General features: G+C 39.8%; 1 protein-coding gene across 2 annotated transcripts in view; it reads right to left on the bottom strand.

Moving 5' to 3' along the window:
• LAMA3 (laminin subunit alpha 3) overlaps positions 1–20,778 on the bottom strand; it is a 308,158-nt gene that overhangs the window by 256,072 nt on the left and 31,308 nt on the right. For both annotated transcript variants that reach the window (XM_066246337.1, XM_066246338.1), the window contains exon 2: positions 5,234–5,386. In XM_066246337.1, the coding sequence (XP_066102434.1) occupies positions 5,234–5,386 (153 nt within the window). The remainder of the gene's footprint in view (positions 1–5,233; positions 5,387–20,778) is intronic.

Genomic DNA, 20,778 nt, shown 5'->3' with positions numbered 1-20,778 from the left:
AAATAGATTTTTAAAAAATAGCTTTAAGGGAAAAAAAAGTAAGTTCAGCAGGCATTGGTATATTCAGTACACATCATGTTGATGGGTTAAAAATTTCCTGCTAACTACAGAAATCTGCAGTTAAATACATTAAATATAATGACCAGAATTTACCTAGTAAAAAAAAAATCTAAATATAGATTTTTTCCTAGTAAAAAAAAAACTCTACTAAATGTATTGAAAGAATAAGACTAATTCATAGTAGAAATTGGGTTTTAGAGTCTTTCAAACCATGAAGGATCTATCTGAATTATTTCAGATGCAAATTGGCAGTGAAAATATTCTCAAGAGAGGCCTGCTTTGACAAAACATATGGACCAAAAAGGTGGAGAGCGCTTCTACCACCAAACTATTTCCAACCAAAATGAATGTAACACAAAATGAAGGCATGAGATTCCATTCAAAGAAATCTCAGTACTATTCAATTTCCAGTCTGTGGAATGAAGTTTCCTTTTTTACTGCTTTCAAGCGATATTTCACATAAACTCTGTGCACATAGGTAGCCAGCAGAAGGATTAGTATAAAAATTAGTATTAGTACTGTTATTAGTTCTACTGTCAGTCTTCTCTCTCATTCCTATTACCATCTGTACACAAACTTGTTGCTATCTCTCCCATCATAAACCAATCAATCTTCTCTTTACTTGACTTTCCAACAGCTTTCCCCCATTTCTTTTCTCCTCATTGCAGCCAAACTCTTCAAGTTCTATTTCTATACTGCAATTTTCAATTCCTCTCACATTCTCTTTTAATCTCCCTACAGTCAGGTTTTCAGCCCTATCTCTACAAGGTCACTAGTGACCTCCACACCCTGACAAGTCCAATGAAGAATTATTGATCATTATCAGTTCTATGATACTTGACACATATTTGACAACAGTTATTTTCTTCCTTGTTTTTTTCCTTGAAACACTCTTTCCATTTTCTTTCTATAGCTCTATTGAGATGTAGTTTATATAACACATAATTCACCCATTTAAAATGTACAATCCAAAGATTTTCAGTGTGTTCACAGAGTTGCCCAGTCAATCACAATCAATTTCATTTCTCTCTCCCAAAACAAACAATGCCTGATGGGTGTCACTCCTCATTTCCCACCAAAACCCCCCAGCCCTATGTAATCACTACTCTACTGTTCTGTCTCTACAGACTTGCCTATCTGTGCATAATATATGTAGAATCATATGATGCATGGTTCTTTGTGACTGGCTTCTTTTACATTACATAATGTTTTCAAGATTCATCCACGTTACAGCATTCATTAGAAATTTATTCATATTTTTATATTGCTGACTAATGTTCCACTGTAGGAATATACCATATTTGGTTTATTTATTCATCAGTTGATGGACCTTTGAGTTATTATGACTAATGCAGCAGTCATAAAAATGCTTCAATGACTAAGTACAAATACTCCTGAAGTAAATGAAAATACACAAAATCTCAGCCAAGAAATAAAAAAATAGTTAAAAAGAACAAAATGGATTTTATATAACTGAAAAATAAAATAACAAAAATTAAAAACTCATTGGAGGGGTTAGATATCAGAACAAATACAAGAGAAAAGAATCAGTGAATTGAAAATAGAACAACATATTTACCTAACCTGAAAAATACAGGAAAATAACTGAAGAAAAAATAAATGAACAGAGCTCCAGGGACCTGTGAAACAATAATAAAAGATCTAACATTTTTATCTTCAGAACCGCAAAAGGAGAGAAGAAAGAGAGGCTGAAAACATATTCAAAGAAATAATGACTGAAATCCTGCTACTTATGACAGCATGGATAAACCTATAAGATCTTACACTTAGTGAAATAAGACAGACAAAGAAAGCCAAATAATGTATAATCTCACTTATGTGTGGAATCAAAAACAAAATTGAACTCATACAAACAGACAGTAGAATGTAGAAAGTAGAATGGTGGTTACCAGAGGGTAGGGAGAGGGAAATGAAGAGATACTAGTCAAAAGTTGCAAGCCTTCAGTTATAAGTTCTGAAGATTTAATGTACAGCATGTGACTATAGTTAATAAAATACTGTATTTCATACTTGAAATTTACTAAGAGAGTAGATCTTAGGTGTGCTTAGCACACACTCATGAAAAAAAAGCTAATATATAAGGTGGCAAATGTGTTAATTAACCTCATTGTGGTAATCATTTCTCAAAGTATATATCAAATCATCACATTGTATACTTTAAATAGATACAATTTTATTTGTCAATTATAGTTTAATAAGGGTGAAAAAGGAAGAAAGAAATGAAAAATGGAAGAAGGGAAGAAAGGGAGGGAGGGAGGGAGGAAAGAAGGAAAGCTGGTGAAAGTATAAACCTGATTCAAGAAGCTTGAAAATTCCTAAATAGGCTAAATCCTAAAGAAATCCACAACAAATGCCTGTCTGCAGCCCAGACAGCTTTCCAGACTCCTATCTCAAAGTGCCTAATTCACATCTCTTCTTGGATGTCCAAATAGATTTCAATCTTAGCATGTCCAAAATAACTCCCACAGTCTCCAACATGTCTGTAAAAAGCAGTTTCACTTGCCGAGACCAAAAGTCTTGGGAATCACCCCAAATCCTCTATTCCCTCACACTCCACATTCAATCCATTAGGAAATTGTGGCAGCTCTATCTTCAAAGTATACCTGGAATCCAATCACCCACTTCCACTGCCACCAGTGAATTATCCTAACAAGTTTCTATTCAATACATTTGCTCCTCTGTAATCCACAATAGAATCACCAGGGAAACTCCTTTTAAATATAAATAAGTTTATATCATTCCTCTGCTAGAAACTCTGTGATGGCTCTCATGTCACTTAAAAGCCAAAGTCCTTACATGGTCTATGAGACTGTCTGTGGTCGCTCTGACCTCTCCTCCCGCCACCTCTTCCCTCACTTGGCTCTAGCCACTCTGGCCTCCATACTGCTCCTTGTACTTTCCAGACAAGCCCCACCTTAGGGACTTTTCTGGGCTGTCCCCTTTGTCTCAGTGACAGATTGCATATCTAACTCTTTCACCTGCTTCCTCAACAAGCCCTCTCCTGACCATCCTAATTAAAACTGCAAATCATTCTTGTCTCTGGCACTCAGGATCTTTTTACCATGATCTACTTTTTCATTTTTCTATACCTCTTCTCAGCTTCTAACATGTCATATTCACTTGTTATGTATATTTTTGTTAGCTATCTCCCAAACTGGAGTAAAAGTGCCATGAAGAGAGGAATCTTCCTCTCTTTTGTTCCTTCTGGTATCCCAAATGCCTAAAATAGTGCCTGGTACATAGGAGGTACTCAATAAATATTTGTTAGAGGAATAAAACAGAATAGATGGTAGGCATTCCTTGGTCTGGAAAAAGAAATAAATAAGGGCATTAGTTTTCTATTGCTGCTTAACTAACTACCACAAACCTACTAGCTTAAAACAACATCCATTTGCTGTCTCGCTCAGGGTCAAGGCTACAATCAAATTGTCAACTAGATGACTGGAAAGACCCATTCCCAAGTTCCCAAATGTTGTTGGCAAAATCCAGCTCTTTGTGGTGTAGGAGTGAGGGCCCTACTGCAGGCTGGAGCCACTTTTAGTTTCTAGAACCCAGCTTCTAGGTCCTTGCCCTCTCCACGGGCAGTTACAACATGGCAGTTTTCCCCTTCAAGGTCAGCAGGAAATTTTCTCATGCTTCGAATCTCTCCCTTCAGATAGGGCCAGTCCCTTTTGAAGGCTCTCCTAATTAGAAGAGGTCCTCCAGGATAAACTCCCTTTTGATCAATTAACTTGGGACCCTAAACACATCTGCAAAATCCTTTCATCTTTGTTATATAATGCTAACTACTCCACCGTATTTACAGTGCTGCCCACCCACACTGGACATTTACACCAGGGGGTTGGCCTACCACAGGAGTATAGACCAAAGTCAGGTTCCAGGGTGAACCAGCTGGCCAAAGAAGGCCAAAAACTACAGTGGTCAGTGTTCATAGAGTCAGGATTTTCAGGAAAGAGAATGCTATCAAAATATTTTTTCCAGCCTGGTCTGTGGTGGCGCAGTGGATAAGAGCACCGACCTGGAAAGCTGAGGTCGCCTGTTTCAAACCCTGGGCTTGCCCGATCAAAGCACCAAGCAACCAATGAACAGCTAGAGTGAAGCAACTACTTCTCATCCCGTCCCCCCTTCACCTCTGTAAAATCAATAAATAAAATCTTCAAAAATATATTTATTTTTCCAGCACTGGCCAGAGAGCTCAGTTGATTAGAGCATTGTTCCATACGCAGAAGTTGTCAGTTCAATCCCCAGTCGGGGCACATACGGGACAGATCAATGTTTCTGTATCTCTCTCTCTCTCTCTCTCTCTTTCTCACTTCCTCTCTCTCTAAATCAATGAAATAAAATTTAATTTAATTTAAAAAATATTTTCCATCCCTATGTTCACAGCAGCATTAATCACAACATCCTAAAGGTGAAAATAACACAAGTATCCATTGACAGATGAACTGATAAACAAAATGTGGTATATGTATGTGTATATATATATATATATGTGTGTGTATATATATATATACACACACACACACACAATGGAATATTAAAAAGAAATTCTGATACATGCTACAACATGAATGAACATTGAAGATATTTTATACTAAGTGAAATAAGCCAGGAACAAAAGGACAAACACTATAATTCCACTTATATGAGGTACCTAGAGTAATCTAATTCACAGAGACAGAAAGTAGAATAGCGGTTTCCAGGAGCTGGGGGAGAGGGAAATTGGGAGTTAACATTTAATGAGTGGATAGAGTGTCAGTTTTACAAGATGAATAGAGTTCTGGAGATCAATTGTACAACAATGTGAATGTACTTCACACTACTAAACTGTACATTTAAAAATGGTGAAGATGACAAATTTTATGTTATATGTACTTTATCACAATTTTAAAAAACAAAACAAAAATATCTTTACCCATGAAACTATTTACAGCCATTTTTTAATTCATTTAATAGACAGGCACAATGCCTCCATCGTTACGTGTTCCATGCATGGTGTTGAGGAATGCAAATATTAATGTAAAAGGCTTCACGATGATTCGTGCATTAAAACTGAAGTTTGTGTTCTAAAATAATAATTATTATATCAAAATCACCATAGAGACAATGGTCCAAATGAATTTTCCCCATTCCAGTTGGAAGCATAATTTACCTGCCCTAGATCCAAGGTGACATTGACTCTGTTGTACTGTGTGCCAGAGGAGAGAGGAGGGCTTTGCCACCAACGTTCAGATCCATCAATTGCATTGGTGACCGGATGTGCTTTCCTGGGATCCTCAGAATTGCAATAGTCACAGAACTGCCCCTAAGGGGAAACAAAAAGTAAGCTCTTTTTTATGTTCAAGTAATTTTGTCTTATCAATTTAGTAAAAGAGATAATCAAAACAAAGACTGCTTTATGTAGCTTAGAAATGTCAGCTGTTGAAGTTAATTGTAATGTATTCTGAAGACTACAAGATTTCCTCTTTTTCACTTAATCTTAAACCATATCACGTGTTTACACTTCTATTTGTTTTCTCAGATATAGATTCTATTTAGCTTCCATCGTTTACAGCAGGGGTCCCCAAACTTTTTACACAGGGGGCCAGTTCACTGTCCCTCAGACCGTTGGAGGGCCAGACTATAAAAAAAACTATGAACAAATCCCTATGCACACTGCACATATCTTATTTTAAAGTAAAAAAAAAAAAACAGGAACAAATACAATATTTAAAATAAAGAATAAGTAAATTTAAATCAACAAACTGACCAGTATTTCAATGGGAACTATGCTCCTCTCACTGACCACCAATGAAAGAGGTGCCCCTTCCGGAAGTGCGGTGGGGGCCGGATTAAATGGCCTCAGGGGACCGCATGCAGCCCACGGGCCGTAGTTTGGGGACCCCTGGTTTACAGCTTTGTGTTTCTTGTCCCTTATGATACTTTACGAAGAGCAAAGTATCTGGGGATGCAAAGATCTGTCTCTTAAGCCAATCCTTTTTTTTTTTGTATTTATTTATTTATTTATATTTTTTATTTTTTTTGTATTTTTCTGAAGCTGGAAACAGGGAGAGATAGTCAGAAAGACTCCCGCATGCACCCGACCGGGATCCACCTGGCATGCCCACCAGGGGCGACGCTTTCCCCACCAGGGGGCGATGCTCTGCTCCTCTGGGGAGTCGCTCTGCCACGACCAGAGCCACTCTAGCGCCTGGGGCAGAGGCCAAGGAGCCATCCCCAGCGCCCGGGCCATCTTTGCTCCAATGGAGCCTTGGCTGCGGGAGGGGAAGAGAGAGACAGAGAGGAAGGGGGGGTGGAGAAGCAAATGGGCGCTTCTCCTATGTGCTCTGTCCGGGAATCGAACCCGGGTCCCCCGCACGCCAGGCCGACGCTCTACCGCTGAACCAACCGGCCAGGGCCTTCAGCCAATCCTTTTTACTGTTTATATCCTGCTGTGTGTAAGTTCTGTGACAGGGATGCAGGCCCAGTGGAGGTGTGAAGCACGGCAGTCCCCCCTTCGCCGTCAGGGATACAGTCCAAGACTTCCAGTGGATGACTCAAACCACACATAGTACTGAACTCTACTATGCTTTCTCTTATACATACCTGTGATAAAGTTTAATTTATAAATTAAGCACAATAAAAGACTAACAACATTAATTAATAGTATAATTGAGCAATTGTAACAATATACTGTAAGAAAATTATGTGAATCTGGTCACTTGTTTCAGGGGATTCCTTGTTGAAACCTTTGTATAGGCTCAATGCTTTCTGACCCAATACACCACCATCAGTCAGAACATGTCTTCTGTTCCTGTCTTCCACAGACAAATTTGATTCCTTTTCCAGTTTAACTAAGGGCTTAGCACACACTGTGGCTGCTATAATTTTTGCAGTTTGAGGTACGACAACAAAACTGGCACAAATTTCTTTTCTCTTCTTCACAGTTTCACAGAAAGAAGATTTATTCTTACCATAAATCTCAGCAATTTCACTATACAATTTTTTCTTTCTTTCCTTAAGTCAAGAACTTGCACTTAGAGGAAGAACTTGACAATTCTCTTTGGCATATCTGAATTGCCAGCATCACTACTTTTGCATTTGGGGGGCTATTATTAAGTAAAACAAGGGTTACTTGAAAACAAGTGCTGTGGTACCAAGACAGTCAATCTGATCACCAAGATGGCAGAAGTGTCTACAGCGTCGAGACACTGGACAAAGGAAGAGATGAATTACATCCCGGTCAAGATGGCGTGAGATTCCATTGTGTTACTCAGAATGGCATGCAATTTAAAACTTATGAATTGTTTCTTTCTGGAATTTTCCATTTAATATTTTCATTTCACAGTTCACTACAGGTAACGGAAACCACAGAAAGCAAACCTGCAAATAAGGGAAACAATTGTATGCAAGTAATCATAAAGGAAGTGGGTACAGCAAGAGTATAGACCACTGGGTCAGAGACCATCGATATTGCATGGGCTCAGGAAAGGAAAGGTAAAAGTGGTGGAATTTAAGCTGACTGTGAGGATAAACAGGACTTTAAGTGGCAGCAAGCAGCAAACAGGGAAGGTGTTCCTGTGGAGAAACAAACATGAGCAAAGGTACAGAGGCCAGCTGATCCAGTTTTAACAACAGCATGTGTAATAAAAGGCAAGGCTCAAAGGGCAAATGGGGAAGATGGGCTCGGCTCAGGATAACACAGTGAGAAGTTTAGTTAATCCAGTTCATAAAGGGGAATCCATTTTTAACCGGAATGATTATCTATTTGGTATTATCATCTATAACTTCTTACTGAATTGCCCTTTTTTTTGTAGGCATAATCTCATGATTCTGTTTTGTTTGTTTGTTTGTTGCAATGCAGAATTTTATAGCCATTACTATCTAAGAAGCTGAACATAGGTCTTTCTTATATATTGAATATATTTCAACTGGGTCAAAGGATATGCTTTTTTAAAGATTTTTTTATTTATTGCTTTTAGAGAGAGGAGAGAGAGAATGGCATGGGGGAGGAGTGGGAAGCATCAACTCATAGCTGCTTCTGCCTTGACTGGGCAAGCCAGGGGTTTTGAACCTGTGAGCCCATCATTCCAGGTCGATGCTTTAACCACTGCCCCACCACAGGTCAGACATGGATCATGTTTACCCAAGGATGGACTTCACATACTGAACTACTCTGCTCTCAAATGAAATTACCTTAGGACAGAACCACCACACAAGAGGGAAGAAAAGAAGCAAACTTATAGCTACAGCCTTCCCTGAGAGAACTAGTTATCCAAGTTAGTATCAACACTGACATTGGGAAGGTTCACAGATATAATAAATATATAAGTTAAAGATGAATACCTAGTATGTACCTTTCCCAAGTAATAAAAATGAGCCAAACCATCTGTCTATTTCTCTAGACATGTCATCATAAAAAACCTTGACAGCAAAGACTATAAGTAATAACTTACCAAACCAATAATTTCAGAATTAATGGTTTTTCTAGATTAACTATACATATTAGCCAAGTTTAAGTGATACTTTCTTTTGCCATATAAAGTAAGTTCTAACAAAGCTCCCACAACCTTAAGTTAAACAATAACAAACAAAAGTATAGCTTATACTTTTTCTTTGAAAAATAAAGAAAATATATTCTAAAAATAATTATATATTTAAAAACTAATTTAAATTAATATTAGGAAGTCTGGCTTTTTAAAGTTACTCTTAAATAGTCAAAATATTATTAAAATATTCCTTCTCTTTTCTTTCATTTATTTTCTTCTTGAAGTTTCAGTGATTTTTTCACCCTACATTTCGCATGTCACATTTACTGCAAATCCACTTGCGTGAAGACTCAAAAAAATTTGGCCCTGGATGGTTGGTTCAGTGGATAGAGCATTGGCCTGGCATGTAGCTGTCCCAGGTTCAATTGCTGGTCAGGGCATACATGAGAAGTGACAATCTGCTTCTCCCCCCATCTACCCCCTCTCTCTCTCTTTCCTTCCCGCAGCCAGTGTCTCGATTGGTCTGAGCGTCGACCTCAGGAGCTGAGATGATTCGAGCCCCAGGTTGCCAGGTAGATCCTAGTCCAGGCGCATGTAGGAATCTGTCTATCTCCCCTCTTCTCACTCAAATACATAAAAATTTTAGTAGTACCCTGAAGAAACTCAGACTGTGGATTTAAAAGTGAAATAAAAAATCAGAAGAACGACTTTTTAAAATGTTAAAATCTCCATTCAAATAATTTTTCCTCAGATCTTCACGGAGATTTGAATGCATGTGGAAACGCTGCACGGATGGGTAGACCTGGGGCTGAACAGCCTTCTCTGGGAGGCCAATGCTGTGACCAGTCGTGGAAGGCAGGGTTTCGGCACTAAGGAGCAGGATTTTAAGAGAAGACAACCTAGTGCTGCTTTATAAAAAACTGCAATAACTTATGACAGTTTTCAAAATAAATTTGTGGAGGAGAAGAGAAAAGAATGCATGGATCTTCTCAGAGGTCAGATCACTGGCGCAATGCTTTCCTCCCCACGAGGATCATGGGAGAGACTACATTCATTTTCCTGTATCCACATCAGCTGATAACACTTATCGTCCTGGGTGGATGCACAAAGGGAAGGTCTTCTGTCTCTGTGAGCCTCAGCCACTGCTGATTCAACTTGCTGCTTTCAACAAGATTTGAAAGTGAAAACTGGGCAAAAAGATAGGAATAAGGAGGATTTTTTTAAAAAGCTGAACCAAAACCAGAGGCATGACATTTGGATATAGAAAATAAAATTGGTATTTGTAGATGATAAAATTATTTACATTAAAACCCCAAATGAGGGAGAGAAAAAGATGGCAGCGGAGCAGGCAGACGCACAGACACCCAGGTCTCACCACCAAACTGGAATACAAATCAATTTAGGAAAAATCAGCATGAAAAACCAACTCTGAACTGCAAGAACAGCTCTCAAAAACCAAGGAGCAAGGAAGAAGCCACAACAAACCTGGTAGGAAGTGCCTGAATCTCCCCTGCTTACAGGAATGGAGGGGGGGGGTGAGGCTGAGAGCCCAGAGGGGATCTCATACAAGGGAAAAGAGCAGAAACTACTGCTCACAGCCACTTGCCTGGTGACCAGGGAGCGAGGTGTGTTGAAAAGACCAGCTTATCTCCCAAGTGAAAAGGACAGGGAGAGGGACAGAATGTGAGGGGCTAAGGAATGCAGGAAACGAACTAAAAAAGCTGACTCTATAAACACTGATATGTAAAGACACATGCAGCCCCATGTTTATTGCAGCATTGTTCACAGTGGCCAGGACATGGAAACAACCAAAAAGCCCATCAATAGATGACTGGATAAAGAAGATGTGGCACATATACACTATGGAATACTATTCAGCCATAAGAAATGATGACATTGGATCATTTACAGCAAAATGGTGAGATCTTGATAACATTATACGAAGTGAAATAAGTAAATCAGAAAAAACCAGGAACTGCATTATTCCATACGTAGGTGGGACTTAAAAGTGAAACTAAGAGACATTGATAAGAGTGTGGTGGTTACGGGGGGAGGGAAGAGAGGGAGAGGGAAAGGGGGAGGGGGAGGGGCACAAAGAAAACTAGATAGAAGGTGACAGAGGACAATCTGACTTTGGGTGATGGATATGCAACAAAAGTGAATGACAAATTAACCTGGAGTTGTTATCTTTGAATATATGTATCCTGATTTATTGATGTCGCCCCATTAAAAATAAAAAAAACAGCTGACTCATCCATGCTAGAGGCAGCCATAGCTGGGGGAGGGACTGAACCTTTCACAAAAGAGAGCTGAATTGCTTCCGGATCAGAGATCTCTGGACATCTATCCAGCTCCAATAAGTGCAACAAGACACAGCTGAAAACAAGAAGTGGGGAGGAGGGGCAGTAACTCAGGTCTCCATGGAGATCTGAGATACACCTTCCCCTACTGAAGCTGAGAAAACACCCTGCCCCCAGTGATATTAGCTGGCTAAAGAGGCCTTCAGAGTCTCAGGTTACACCCATCCATTCCTGGATACAGTTTCAAGGAAGCTCCCTGCTGAGATCAGTAAACAAGACTATCACCTGTTAAGAAAACAAACAAATCAAGACTTCAAAGCTGCCCAAATCCGAAAGTGGATTACAGATAACAGCTGATACCAACCCAAGGAGACCTAGAAATAACACAACTGAAAACTGGAGGCAGACAACACCAAGCCTAGAATCAACCAACTCTACAAATAAAACACCCAAAAACAGAAAATAAGAAGACAAAGAAGTGCAATCCAAATGAAACCACAAGAGACATCTTCAGGAGATGAACTGAGTGATATGGAAATAATCAAACTTCCAGATGCAGAGTTCAAAATAATGATTGTAAGGATGCTTAGGGATCTTAGAACAACAATGGATGGTCATTATGAACACCTAAATAAAGAAATAGCAAGTATAAAAAAGAATCAGTCGGAGATGACAAATACAATATCAGAAATAAAGACCACAATGGAAGGAATTAAAAACAGGATAGATAGAGCTGAGGATCGAATCAGCGAGTTAGAGGACAATTGGAATGAAGGCATGAAAGCAGAGAAGAAAAGAGAAAAGAGACTCAAAAAGTCAGAGGAAACTCTTAGAGAGCTCTGTAACAACATGAAGAGAAATAACATCCGCATCACAGGGGTTCCTGAAGAAGAAAAAAAATAAGGGATAGAGACTTTGTTCAATCATATCATAGCTGAAAACTTCCCTAAATTAATGCAAGAGAAACTCTCACAAATCCAAGAAGCACAGAGAACTCCATTAAAGAGAAACCCGGCCCTGGCCGGTTGGCTCAGTAGTAGAACATCAGCCTGGCATGCAGAGGTCCCGGGTTCGATTCCCAGCCAGGGCACACAGGAGAAGCGCCCATCTGCTTCTCCACCCCTCCCCCTCTCCTTCCTCTCTGTCTCTCTCTTCCCCTCCTGCAGCGAGGTTGCACTGGAGTGAAGATGACCCGGGCGCTGGGGATGGCTCCATGGCCTCTGCCCCAGGCGCTAGAGTGGCTCTGGTCATGACAGAGCGACGCCCCGGAGGGGCAGAGCATCGCCCCCTGGTGGGCAGAGCGTCGCGCCCTGGTGGGCATGCCAGGTGGATCCTGGTTGGGCGCATGTGGGAGTCTGTCTGACTGTCTATCCCCGTTTCCAGCTTCAGAAAAATACAAAAAAAAAAGAGAAACCCAAAGAAACCTACACCAAGACACATCATAATTAAAATACCAAAGCTAAGCGATAAAGAGAAAATATTAAAAGCTGCAAGAGAAAAAAAAGTTATCACCTACAAAGGAGCCCCCATAAGAATGACATCTGACTTCTCAACAGAAACACTTGAGGCCAGAAGGGAATGGCAAGAAATATTCAAAGTAATGCAGAACAAGAACCTACAGCCAAGACTATATCCAGCAAGGCTATCGTTTAAAATTGAAGGAGAAATAAAAAGCTTCCCAGACAAAAAACAACCCAAGGAATTCATTACAACCAAACCAATGCTGCAGGAAATGTTAAGGGGTCTGTTGTAAACAGATCAAAGTGGGAAAAGAATATAGCAAAAAAGGAATACACCTTTAAAGAAGAAAATGGCAATAAACAACTACATATCAATAATAACCTTAAATGTAAATGGACTAAATAATCCAATCAAAAGACATAGGGTAGCTGCGTGGATAAGAAAACAGGACCCATACATATGCTGTCTACAATAGACACACCTTAGAACAAAAGATACACATAGATTGAAGGTAAAAGGATGGAAAAAAACATTTCATGCAAACGGAAATGAAAAAAAAGCTGGGGTAGCAATACTTATATCAGACAAATTGGACTTTAAAACAAAGGATATAGTAAGAGATAAAGAAGGCCACTACATAATGATAAAGGGAGTAATCCAACAGGAAGATATAACTATTATAAATATCTATGCACCTAATATAGGAGCACCCAAATATATAAAGCAGACTTTGATGGATTCAAAGGGCGAGATCAACAGCAATACTATAATAGTAGGGGATTTCAATACCCCACTAACATCACTAGATAGATCCTCAAGAAAGAAAATTAACAAAGAAACAGCAGACTTATTGGAAACACTAGATCATCTCAATTTAATAGATATCTTCAGAACCTTTCACCCTAAAGCAGCAGAATATACATTCTTTTCAAGTGCTCATGGTACATTCTCTAGAATAGACCACATGTTAGGGCACAAAAGTGCTCTCAACAAATTTAAGAAGACTGAAATCATATCAAGCACTTTCTCCGATCACAACAGCATGAAACTAAAAATGAACCACAACAGAAAACTCAAAAATTCTCAAACACATGGAAACTAAATAGCAGGGTGTTAAATAATGAATGGATTAAGAATGAGATCAAAGAAGAAATAAAAAAAATTCCTAGAAACAAATGACAATGAGCATACAACAACTCAAAATTTATGGGACACAGCAAAAGTAGTGCTGAGAGGGAAGTTCATAGAACTACAGGCACACTTTCAGAAGCTAGAAAAAGCTCAAATAAACAACTTAACCCTGCATCTAAAAGAATGAGAAAAAGAACAGCAAGTAAAGCCCAAATGTAGTAGAAGGAAGGAAATAATAAAGGTCAGAGCAGAAATAAATGACATAGAGGCTAAAGAAACAATACAGAGGATCAATGAAACTAGGAGCTGGTTCTTTGAAAAGGTAAACAAGATTGATGAACCTTTAACTAAACTCACCAAGAAAAAGAGAGAGAGGACTCAAATAAATAAAATTAGAAATGAGAGGGGAGAAATAACAACTGACACAACAGAAATACAAAATATTGTAAGAAAATACTATGGAGAACTGTATGCCAAAAAACTAGACAACCTAGATGAAATGGACAAATTCCTTGAAACATACAATCTTCCGAAAATCAATCTGGAAGAATCAGAACACCTAATCAGACCGATTACAACAAATGAGATTGAAACAGTTATCAAAAAACTCCCAACAAAGAAAAGTCCAGGGCCCGATGGCTTCACAACGGAATTCTACCAAATATTCAAAGAAGAACTAACTTCTATCCTTCTCAAACTATTTCAAAAAATTCAAAAGGAAGGAAGACTTCCAAGCTCCTTTTATGAGGCGAGCATAATTCTGATTCCAAAACCAGGCAAAGACAACACAAAGAAAGAAAATTATAGGCCAATATCTCTGATGAATATAGATGCTAAAATCCTCAACAAAATATTAGCAAACCGGATCCAACAATATATGGAAAAAATCATACACCATGATCAAGTGGGATTTATTCTGGGGAGGCCAGGCTGGTACAATATTTGCAAATCAATCAATGTGATTCATCACATAAACAAAAAGAAGGAGAAAAACCATATGATAATTTCAATAGATGCAGAAAAAGCATTTGATAAAATCCAGCACCCATTCATGATCAAAACTCTCAGCAAAGTGGGAATACAGGGAACATACCTCAACATGATAAAAGCCATCTATGAGAAACCCACAGCCAACATCATACTCCATGGGCAAAAATTAAAAGCAATCCCCTTAAGATCAAGAACAAGGCAGGGGTGCCCCCTTTCACCACTCTTATTTAACATGGTCTTGGAAGTCCTAGCCACAGCAATCAGACAAGAAGAAGAAATAAAAGGCATTCAAGTTGGAAAAGAAGAAGTAAAACTATCATTATTTGCAGATGATATGATATTGTATATAGAAAACCCTAAAGTCTCAGTCAAAAAGCTACTGGACCTGATAAATGAATTCAGCAAAGTGGTAGGATATAAAATCAATACTCAGAAATCAGAGGCATTTTTATACACCAACAATGAACAGTCAGAAAGAGAAATTAAGGAAACAATCCCCTTCACAATTACAACCAAAAAAATAAAGTACCTAGGAGTAAACTTAACCAAGGAGACTAAAGACTTGTACTTGGAAAATTACAAAGCATTGATAAAAGAAATCAAAGAAGACACAAACAAGTGGAAGCATATACCGTGCTCATGGTTAGGAAGAATAAACATCATTAAAATGTCTATATTACCCAAAGCAATCTATAAATTCAATGCAATACCAATTAAAATACCAATGACATACTTCAAGGATATAGACCACATATTCCAAAAATTTATATGGAACCAAAAAAGAACACGAATAGCCTCAGCAATCTTAAAAAAGAAGAATAAAGTGGGAGGTATCACACTTGCTGATATCAAGTTATACTACAAGGCCATTGTACTCAAAACAGCCTGGTACTGGCATAAGAACAGGCATATAGATCAATGGAACAGAACAGAGAACCCAGAAATAAACCCACAGTTCTATGGACAACTGATATTTGACAAAGGAGGTAAGGAAATACAATGGAGTAAAGACAGCCTCTTTAACAAATGGTGTTGGGAAAATTGGACAGCTACCTGCAAAAAAATGAAACTAGATCACCAGCTTACACCACTCACAAAAGTAAACTCAAAATGGATAAAAGACTTAAATGTAGGCCGTGAAACCATAAGCATCTTAGAAGAAAACAAAGGCAGTAAGCTCTCAAACATCTCTCGGAGCAATATATTTGCTGATTTATCTCCACGGGCAAGTGAAATAAAAGACAGGATAAACAAATGGGACTATATCAAACTAAAAGCTTTTGCACAGCTAAAGACAACAAGAACAGAATAAAAAGACAAACTACACAATGGGAGAACATATTTGACAATATGTCTGATAAGGGGTTAATAACCAAAATTTATAAAGAACTTGTAAATCTCAACACCAGGAAGACAAACAATCCAATCCAAAAATGGGCAAAGAGATGAATAGACACTTCTCCAAAGAGGACATACAGATGGCCAATAGGCATATGAAAAAATGTTCAACATCACTGGTGGGAATGCAGACTGGTGCAGCCACTGTGGAAAACAGTATGGAGATTCCTCAAAAAACTAAAAATCCAACTGCCTTTTGACCCAGCTATCCCACTTTTAGGAATATACCCCAAGGACACCATAGAACGGCTCCAAAAAGAGAAATGCACCCCCATGTTTGTGGCAGCATTGTTCACAATTGCGAAGATCTGGAAACAGCCCAAGTGTCCATCAGAGGATGAGTGGATTAAAAAGCTTTGGTACATATATACTATGGAATACTACTCAGCCATAAGAAATAATGACATCGGATCATTTACAATAACATGGATGGACCTTGATAACATTATACGAAGTGAAATAAGTAAATCAGAAAAAAAAACTAAGAACTATATGAATCCATACATAGAAGGGACATAAAAATGAGACTCAGAGACATGAACAAGAATGTGATGGCAACAGGGGTGAGGGATGGGGGGGAGGGGGGAGGGGTGAAGAAGGAGAGAGGGGAGGGGCACAAAGAAAACCAGATAGAAGGTGACAGAAGACAATTTAACTTTGGGGGAGGGGTATACAGCACAATCAAATGTCAAAATAATCTAGAGATGTTTTCTCTCAACATATGTACCCTGATTTATCAATGTCACTGCATTAAATTTAATAAATAAATTTTTAAAAAAACCCAAATGAATCTATCCTGGAAAAAGCTTTTAAAACTAGTAGGAAAGTTTAGCAAGGTGGCTGAATATAAGATTAATGTATAGAAGTCATTGCATTTCCATTCAATAGAAGATGTGGTAAGAATATGAATTGGTACAAAAACTTTGGAAACTGTTCTGATATTACCTCTTTCTAAAGTCAAAATTTCACATTCCCTATGACCCAGAAATTCTACTCTCAAGCTCATATACCAAAAAGAAACTCTCACACAAATTTGATGGCATCATGTTCAAGAATATTTATAGCAGCACTGTTATCAAGAGCAAAAACCAGGGAATAACCTAATTTTCCAGCAACAGAAGTGTGAATAAATGAACAGCGGTATAGTTACACAATGAATGACTATATAAACAATAATAAATAAATAAATATATACAACAACATGAAACAATATGGATGAATCTTAGCACTATGCCATTAGTTTACAAAAACATAATATAATTTTTATAAAGTTAAAAGCATTTACTTTTTTAGAATATATAGAGATATAATAAAAACTATATAAAAAAGCCTGACCAGGAGGTGGTGCAATGGATAAAAAATCGGCCTGGGATGCAGAGAAGCCAGGTTTGAAGCCGGGGTCACCGGCTTGAGCACGGGCTCATCCAGCTTGAGCACGGGCTTACCAGCTTGAGCATGGGATCACAGACATGACCCCATGGTTGCTGGCTTGAGCCCAGAGGTTGCTGGCTTGAAACCCAAGGTTGCTGGTTTGAGTCCAAGGTCACTGGCTTGAGCAAGGGGTCACTTGCTCTGCTGTAGCTCCCCCACCCCGCCCAGTCAAGGCACATAAGAGAAAGCAATCAATGAATAACTAAGGCACCACAATGAAGAGTTGCTGCTTCTCATCTCTTTCCCTTCCTGTCTGTCCCTATCTGTCCCTCTCTCTCTTGTGTGCATGCTCTCTCTCTCTATCTCTCTCACTTAAAAAAAACAACTATATAAAAAGTAAAGCAAAGGAAAAATTAATAAAGGATTCAGGATGATAGTTACCCCAGATTATGGGAAACAAAGAGATTGAAGGTGGGAAATCATATGGTTAGATACACATTACTATCAAGGTCCTATTTTTGGTTTTGGTCACAAGCTCATGAATGCTAGTTATACTACCTTAAATCCATCCATCTACAGATATATAGTAAAGCAGACCATGCAAGGACCAAAGATAAAAGCATGTTATCTAATTCACAATGAGTGTTATGAATAATCTACAATCCAAGTCTGCATCTGAGGTCTAACATTTGTAAAATAACCATAAATAAGTAAAAGCAGGACAAAAACTGAGAGAAGTTTCTGAAGGGAAATAGAGAGAGAACAAGGAAGCTCTTGTGTTCAATTATCCATCCATCCATACAACAAACCCATACTGACCACCGACCTCCTCTGCACCTGACACCACTCCAGACAAAGATGAGAAAACTGAAAGATAAACAGGACAGCCTGACCTGTGGTGGCGCAGTGGATAAAGCGTCGACCTGGAAATGCTGAGGTCGCCGGTTCGAAACCCTGGGCTTGCCTGGTCAAGGCACATATGGGAGTTGATGCTTCCAGCTCCTCCCCCCGTCTCTCTCTCTTATCTCTCTCTCTCTCTGTCTCTCTCTCCTTCTCTCTCTCCTCTCTAAAATGAATAAATAAATAAATTAATTAAAAAATAAATAAATAAAATAAAATAAAATAAAATAAAAAAAAAAAGATAAACAGGACAAGGGACTCACTCTCCCAATTGTGTTAAGGCTAAAATTAGCCTTGATATATGGGAAATAGCAAATGTAATAGAAGGGGCTAAAAGGAAAGGGGACAGGACTATTCAAATAAACAACTAAAAAGAGTTACTTTCCAAGGATGGAGGGCCCCAGAGGATCAGCCAATGTTGGCCCCCAGGCCCCCAGAGTAACTACACCTTTTCAGAAGGATGAGTAAAAAGAGTCTTTCCTATTTGCTAATATTTCTGATGATTCTTATTAACTCAAAGCTTCACATGCATGATACTTTGCAACTGAATTCACAATGTAAACACTGTCTTGTTCGAAAACTCTAGAGGTTGATTATAGCACTGCTCCCTAACATTCTTGTACTATTGGAACATTTATTCATTTATCCATTTTTTTTTCAAATTGCCTACCATGTGTAGAGCACTGCATTGAATGCTGGAATAAAAACAAAAAGTACTAAGAGTGGACGCTGCCTCTAAGTGGGAGAGAAGAGAAGTAACTCTATCACCACATATTACCCTTGGGTGCTGGGATCATGAGAGTTGGAGCATGTGGGAGCCCAGGGGTGGCACACCACGCTCTACCTTGCTTAATCTTCATAACACTGAGGTTTATATCAAAGCATTCAAACTTAAAGATGAAGAAGTGAAGACTTATAAAGGCAAAGTGCCTCAAACCACACAGCCAGTCCATGCAGGAACCAGGTCCTGTGCGTGGGTCCAGTGACGTTCCTCACGGCCCAACACGCCTTCCAGCCCAGCCTGGCTGCTTTGTGAGCGACATCAAAGAGCCCTATCTTCTATTTGGATGGAGTGTGAGGCCACACTGGAATAGCAATTATGTGATTTTTCCAAACACCTGCCAACAACCAGATGTGTGGAAAGAGACCCCGCTCAGGAAAGAACTCTGTCTGACAGAAACTGAGATGCAGGCCCTCAGGGCAGGCTCAAGAAAGCTGGCAAGACAATCATTTAGTCACACTCATCCATCAACAGCCCCAGGACGCATCATCACATCTGTGCTGCCATGAACTCTACCCCTAGCTGTCACTCACAAAGGTTCCTGAGGTTACATGCCTTGAAGGCACTTTCTCAAGTGCCAGAACCCAAGCCAGCTGGAGCCCTAATGTGGAGAACATTCTGGAGTGCGCCCGTTCCAAACTTGGAATTGCTACTTTGCAAAGACTTTGTTCACAGCATTCTCCCTCCGAGAGGCACAGAAGCATTTCAGCGTGGTCACCGATCATGAAGACAAACATTTTTTTGTTTGTTTGTTTGTTTTGCATTTTTCTGAAGCTGGAAACAGGGAGAGACAGTCAGACAGACTCCCACATGTGCCCGACCGGGATCCACCTGGCACGCCCACCATGGGGCAACGCTCTGCCCACCAGGGGGCGACGCTCTGCCCACCAGGGGGCGATGCTCTGCCCATCCTGGGCGTCGCCATGTTGCGACCAGAGCCACTCTAGCGCCTGGGGCAGAGGCCAAGGAGCCATCCCCAGCGCCCGGGCCATCTTTGCTCCAATGGAGCCTTGGCTGCGGGAGGGGAAGAGAGAGACAGAGAGGAAGGCGCGGTGGAGGGGTGGAGAAGCAAATGGGCGCTTCTCCTGTGTGCCCTGGCTGGGAATTGAACCCGGGTCCTCCACACGCTAGGCCGACGCTCTACCGCTGAGCCAACCAGCCAGGGCGAAGACAAACATTATGTACATTTCTCGAAGGCCTATACATCTGCACATAGTGGGGTGAGGGGCCATTGCAAGTGGATGACTATTACACACTAATGTGTATACACACGTCCGTAGGTAGTAGTTCCTTCCTGAGTAGGTAAGAATCTACATTAGAGATCAACCACAAAAAAGACATACTACCAGCTCCTGTCAAGCTTCCAGGTGTTTAGCTGGTCAGTAAGGACTGTGAGTCAATATGAAAATGACATCCAAGACCTTATTCATTTATTGGGACAGTGCAGGAAAGAGAAAGGTGCCTGCTCCTCAGAGTTCTATTTTCCACCTTGGAATGGCACCAGGCAAAGGGCAGATGACAGGAGGATTATCTCAACTACTGAGGATCCCAAAATGAAAGGCTCTTGCCATTTTTATGGGCCCAGAGGGTTGGGGGTGAGGAGACCAGATGGAACAGGAGTAGACAAGAACTCCTGCTGGCAGAGTGGGGGAAATTGCCTCAGTCATAGCATCCAATGAGACATCTCAGAGGAGGCCCCAGGAAGTGCTCACATCAGTGGCCTGTGACTAGAGGTTCCAGGGCTGAGAATGCAGGCATGCATATGAGCATGGCTGGTCTGGGGGAACTGGATCCTTGACTGAAGCTCTCTCCAAAAAAACTGACATGCACTCTCCGGGCACAAGGCTGGTCTAGGGAGGCCAGCCATTTCCTCCATGAGGCCTACAGTCAAAGCCTC

This window comes from Saccopteryx bilineata, chromosome 11, assembly GCF_036850765.1.
Source record: "Saccopteryx bilineata isolate mSacBil1 chromosome 11, mSacBil1_pri_phased_curated, whole genome shotgun sequence".
NCBI classification, from domain to species: domain Eukaryota; kingdom Metazoa; phylum Chordata; class Mammalia; order Chiroptera; family Emballonuridae; genus Saccopteryx; species Saccopteryx bilineata.
Note: the sequence above shows the minus strand (reverse complement) of the source record. Positions and strands in the feature narration are given on the sequence as shown.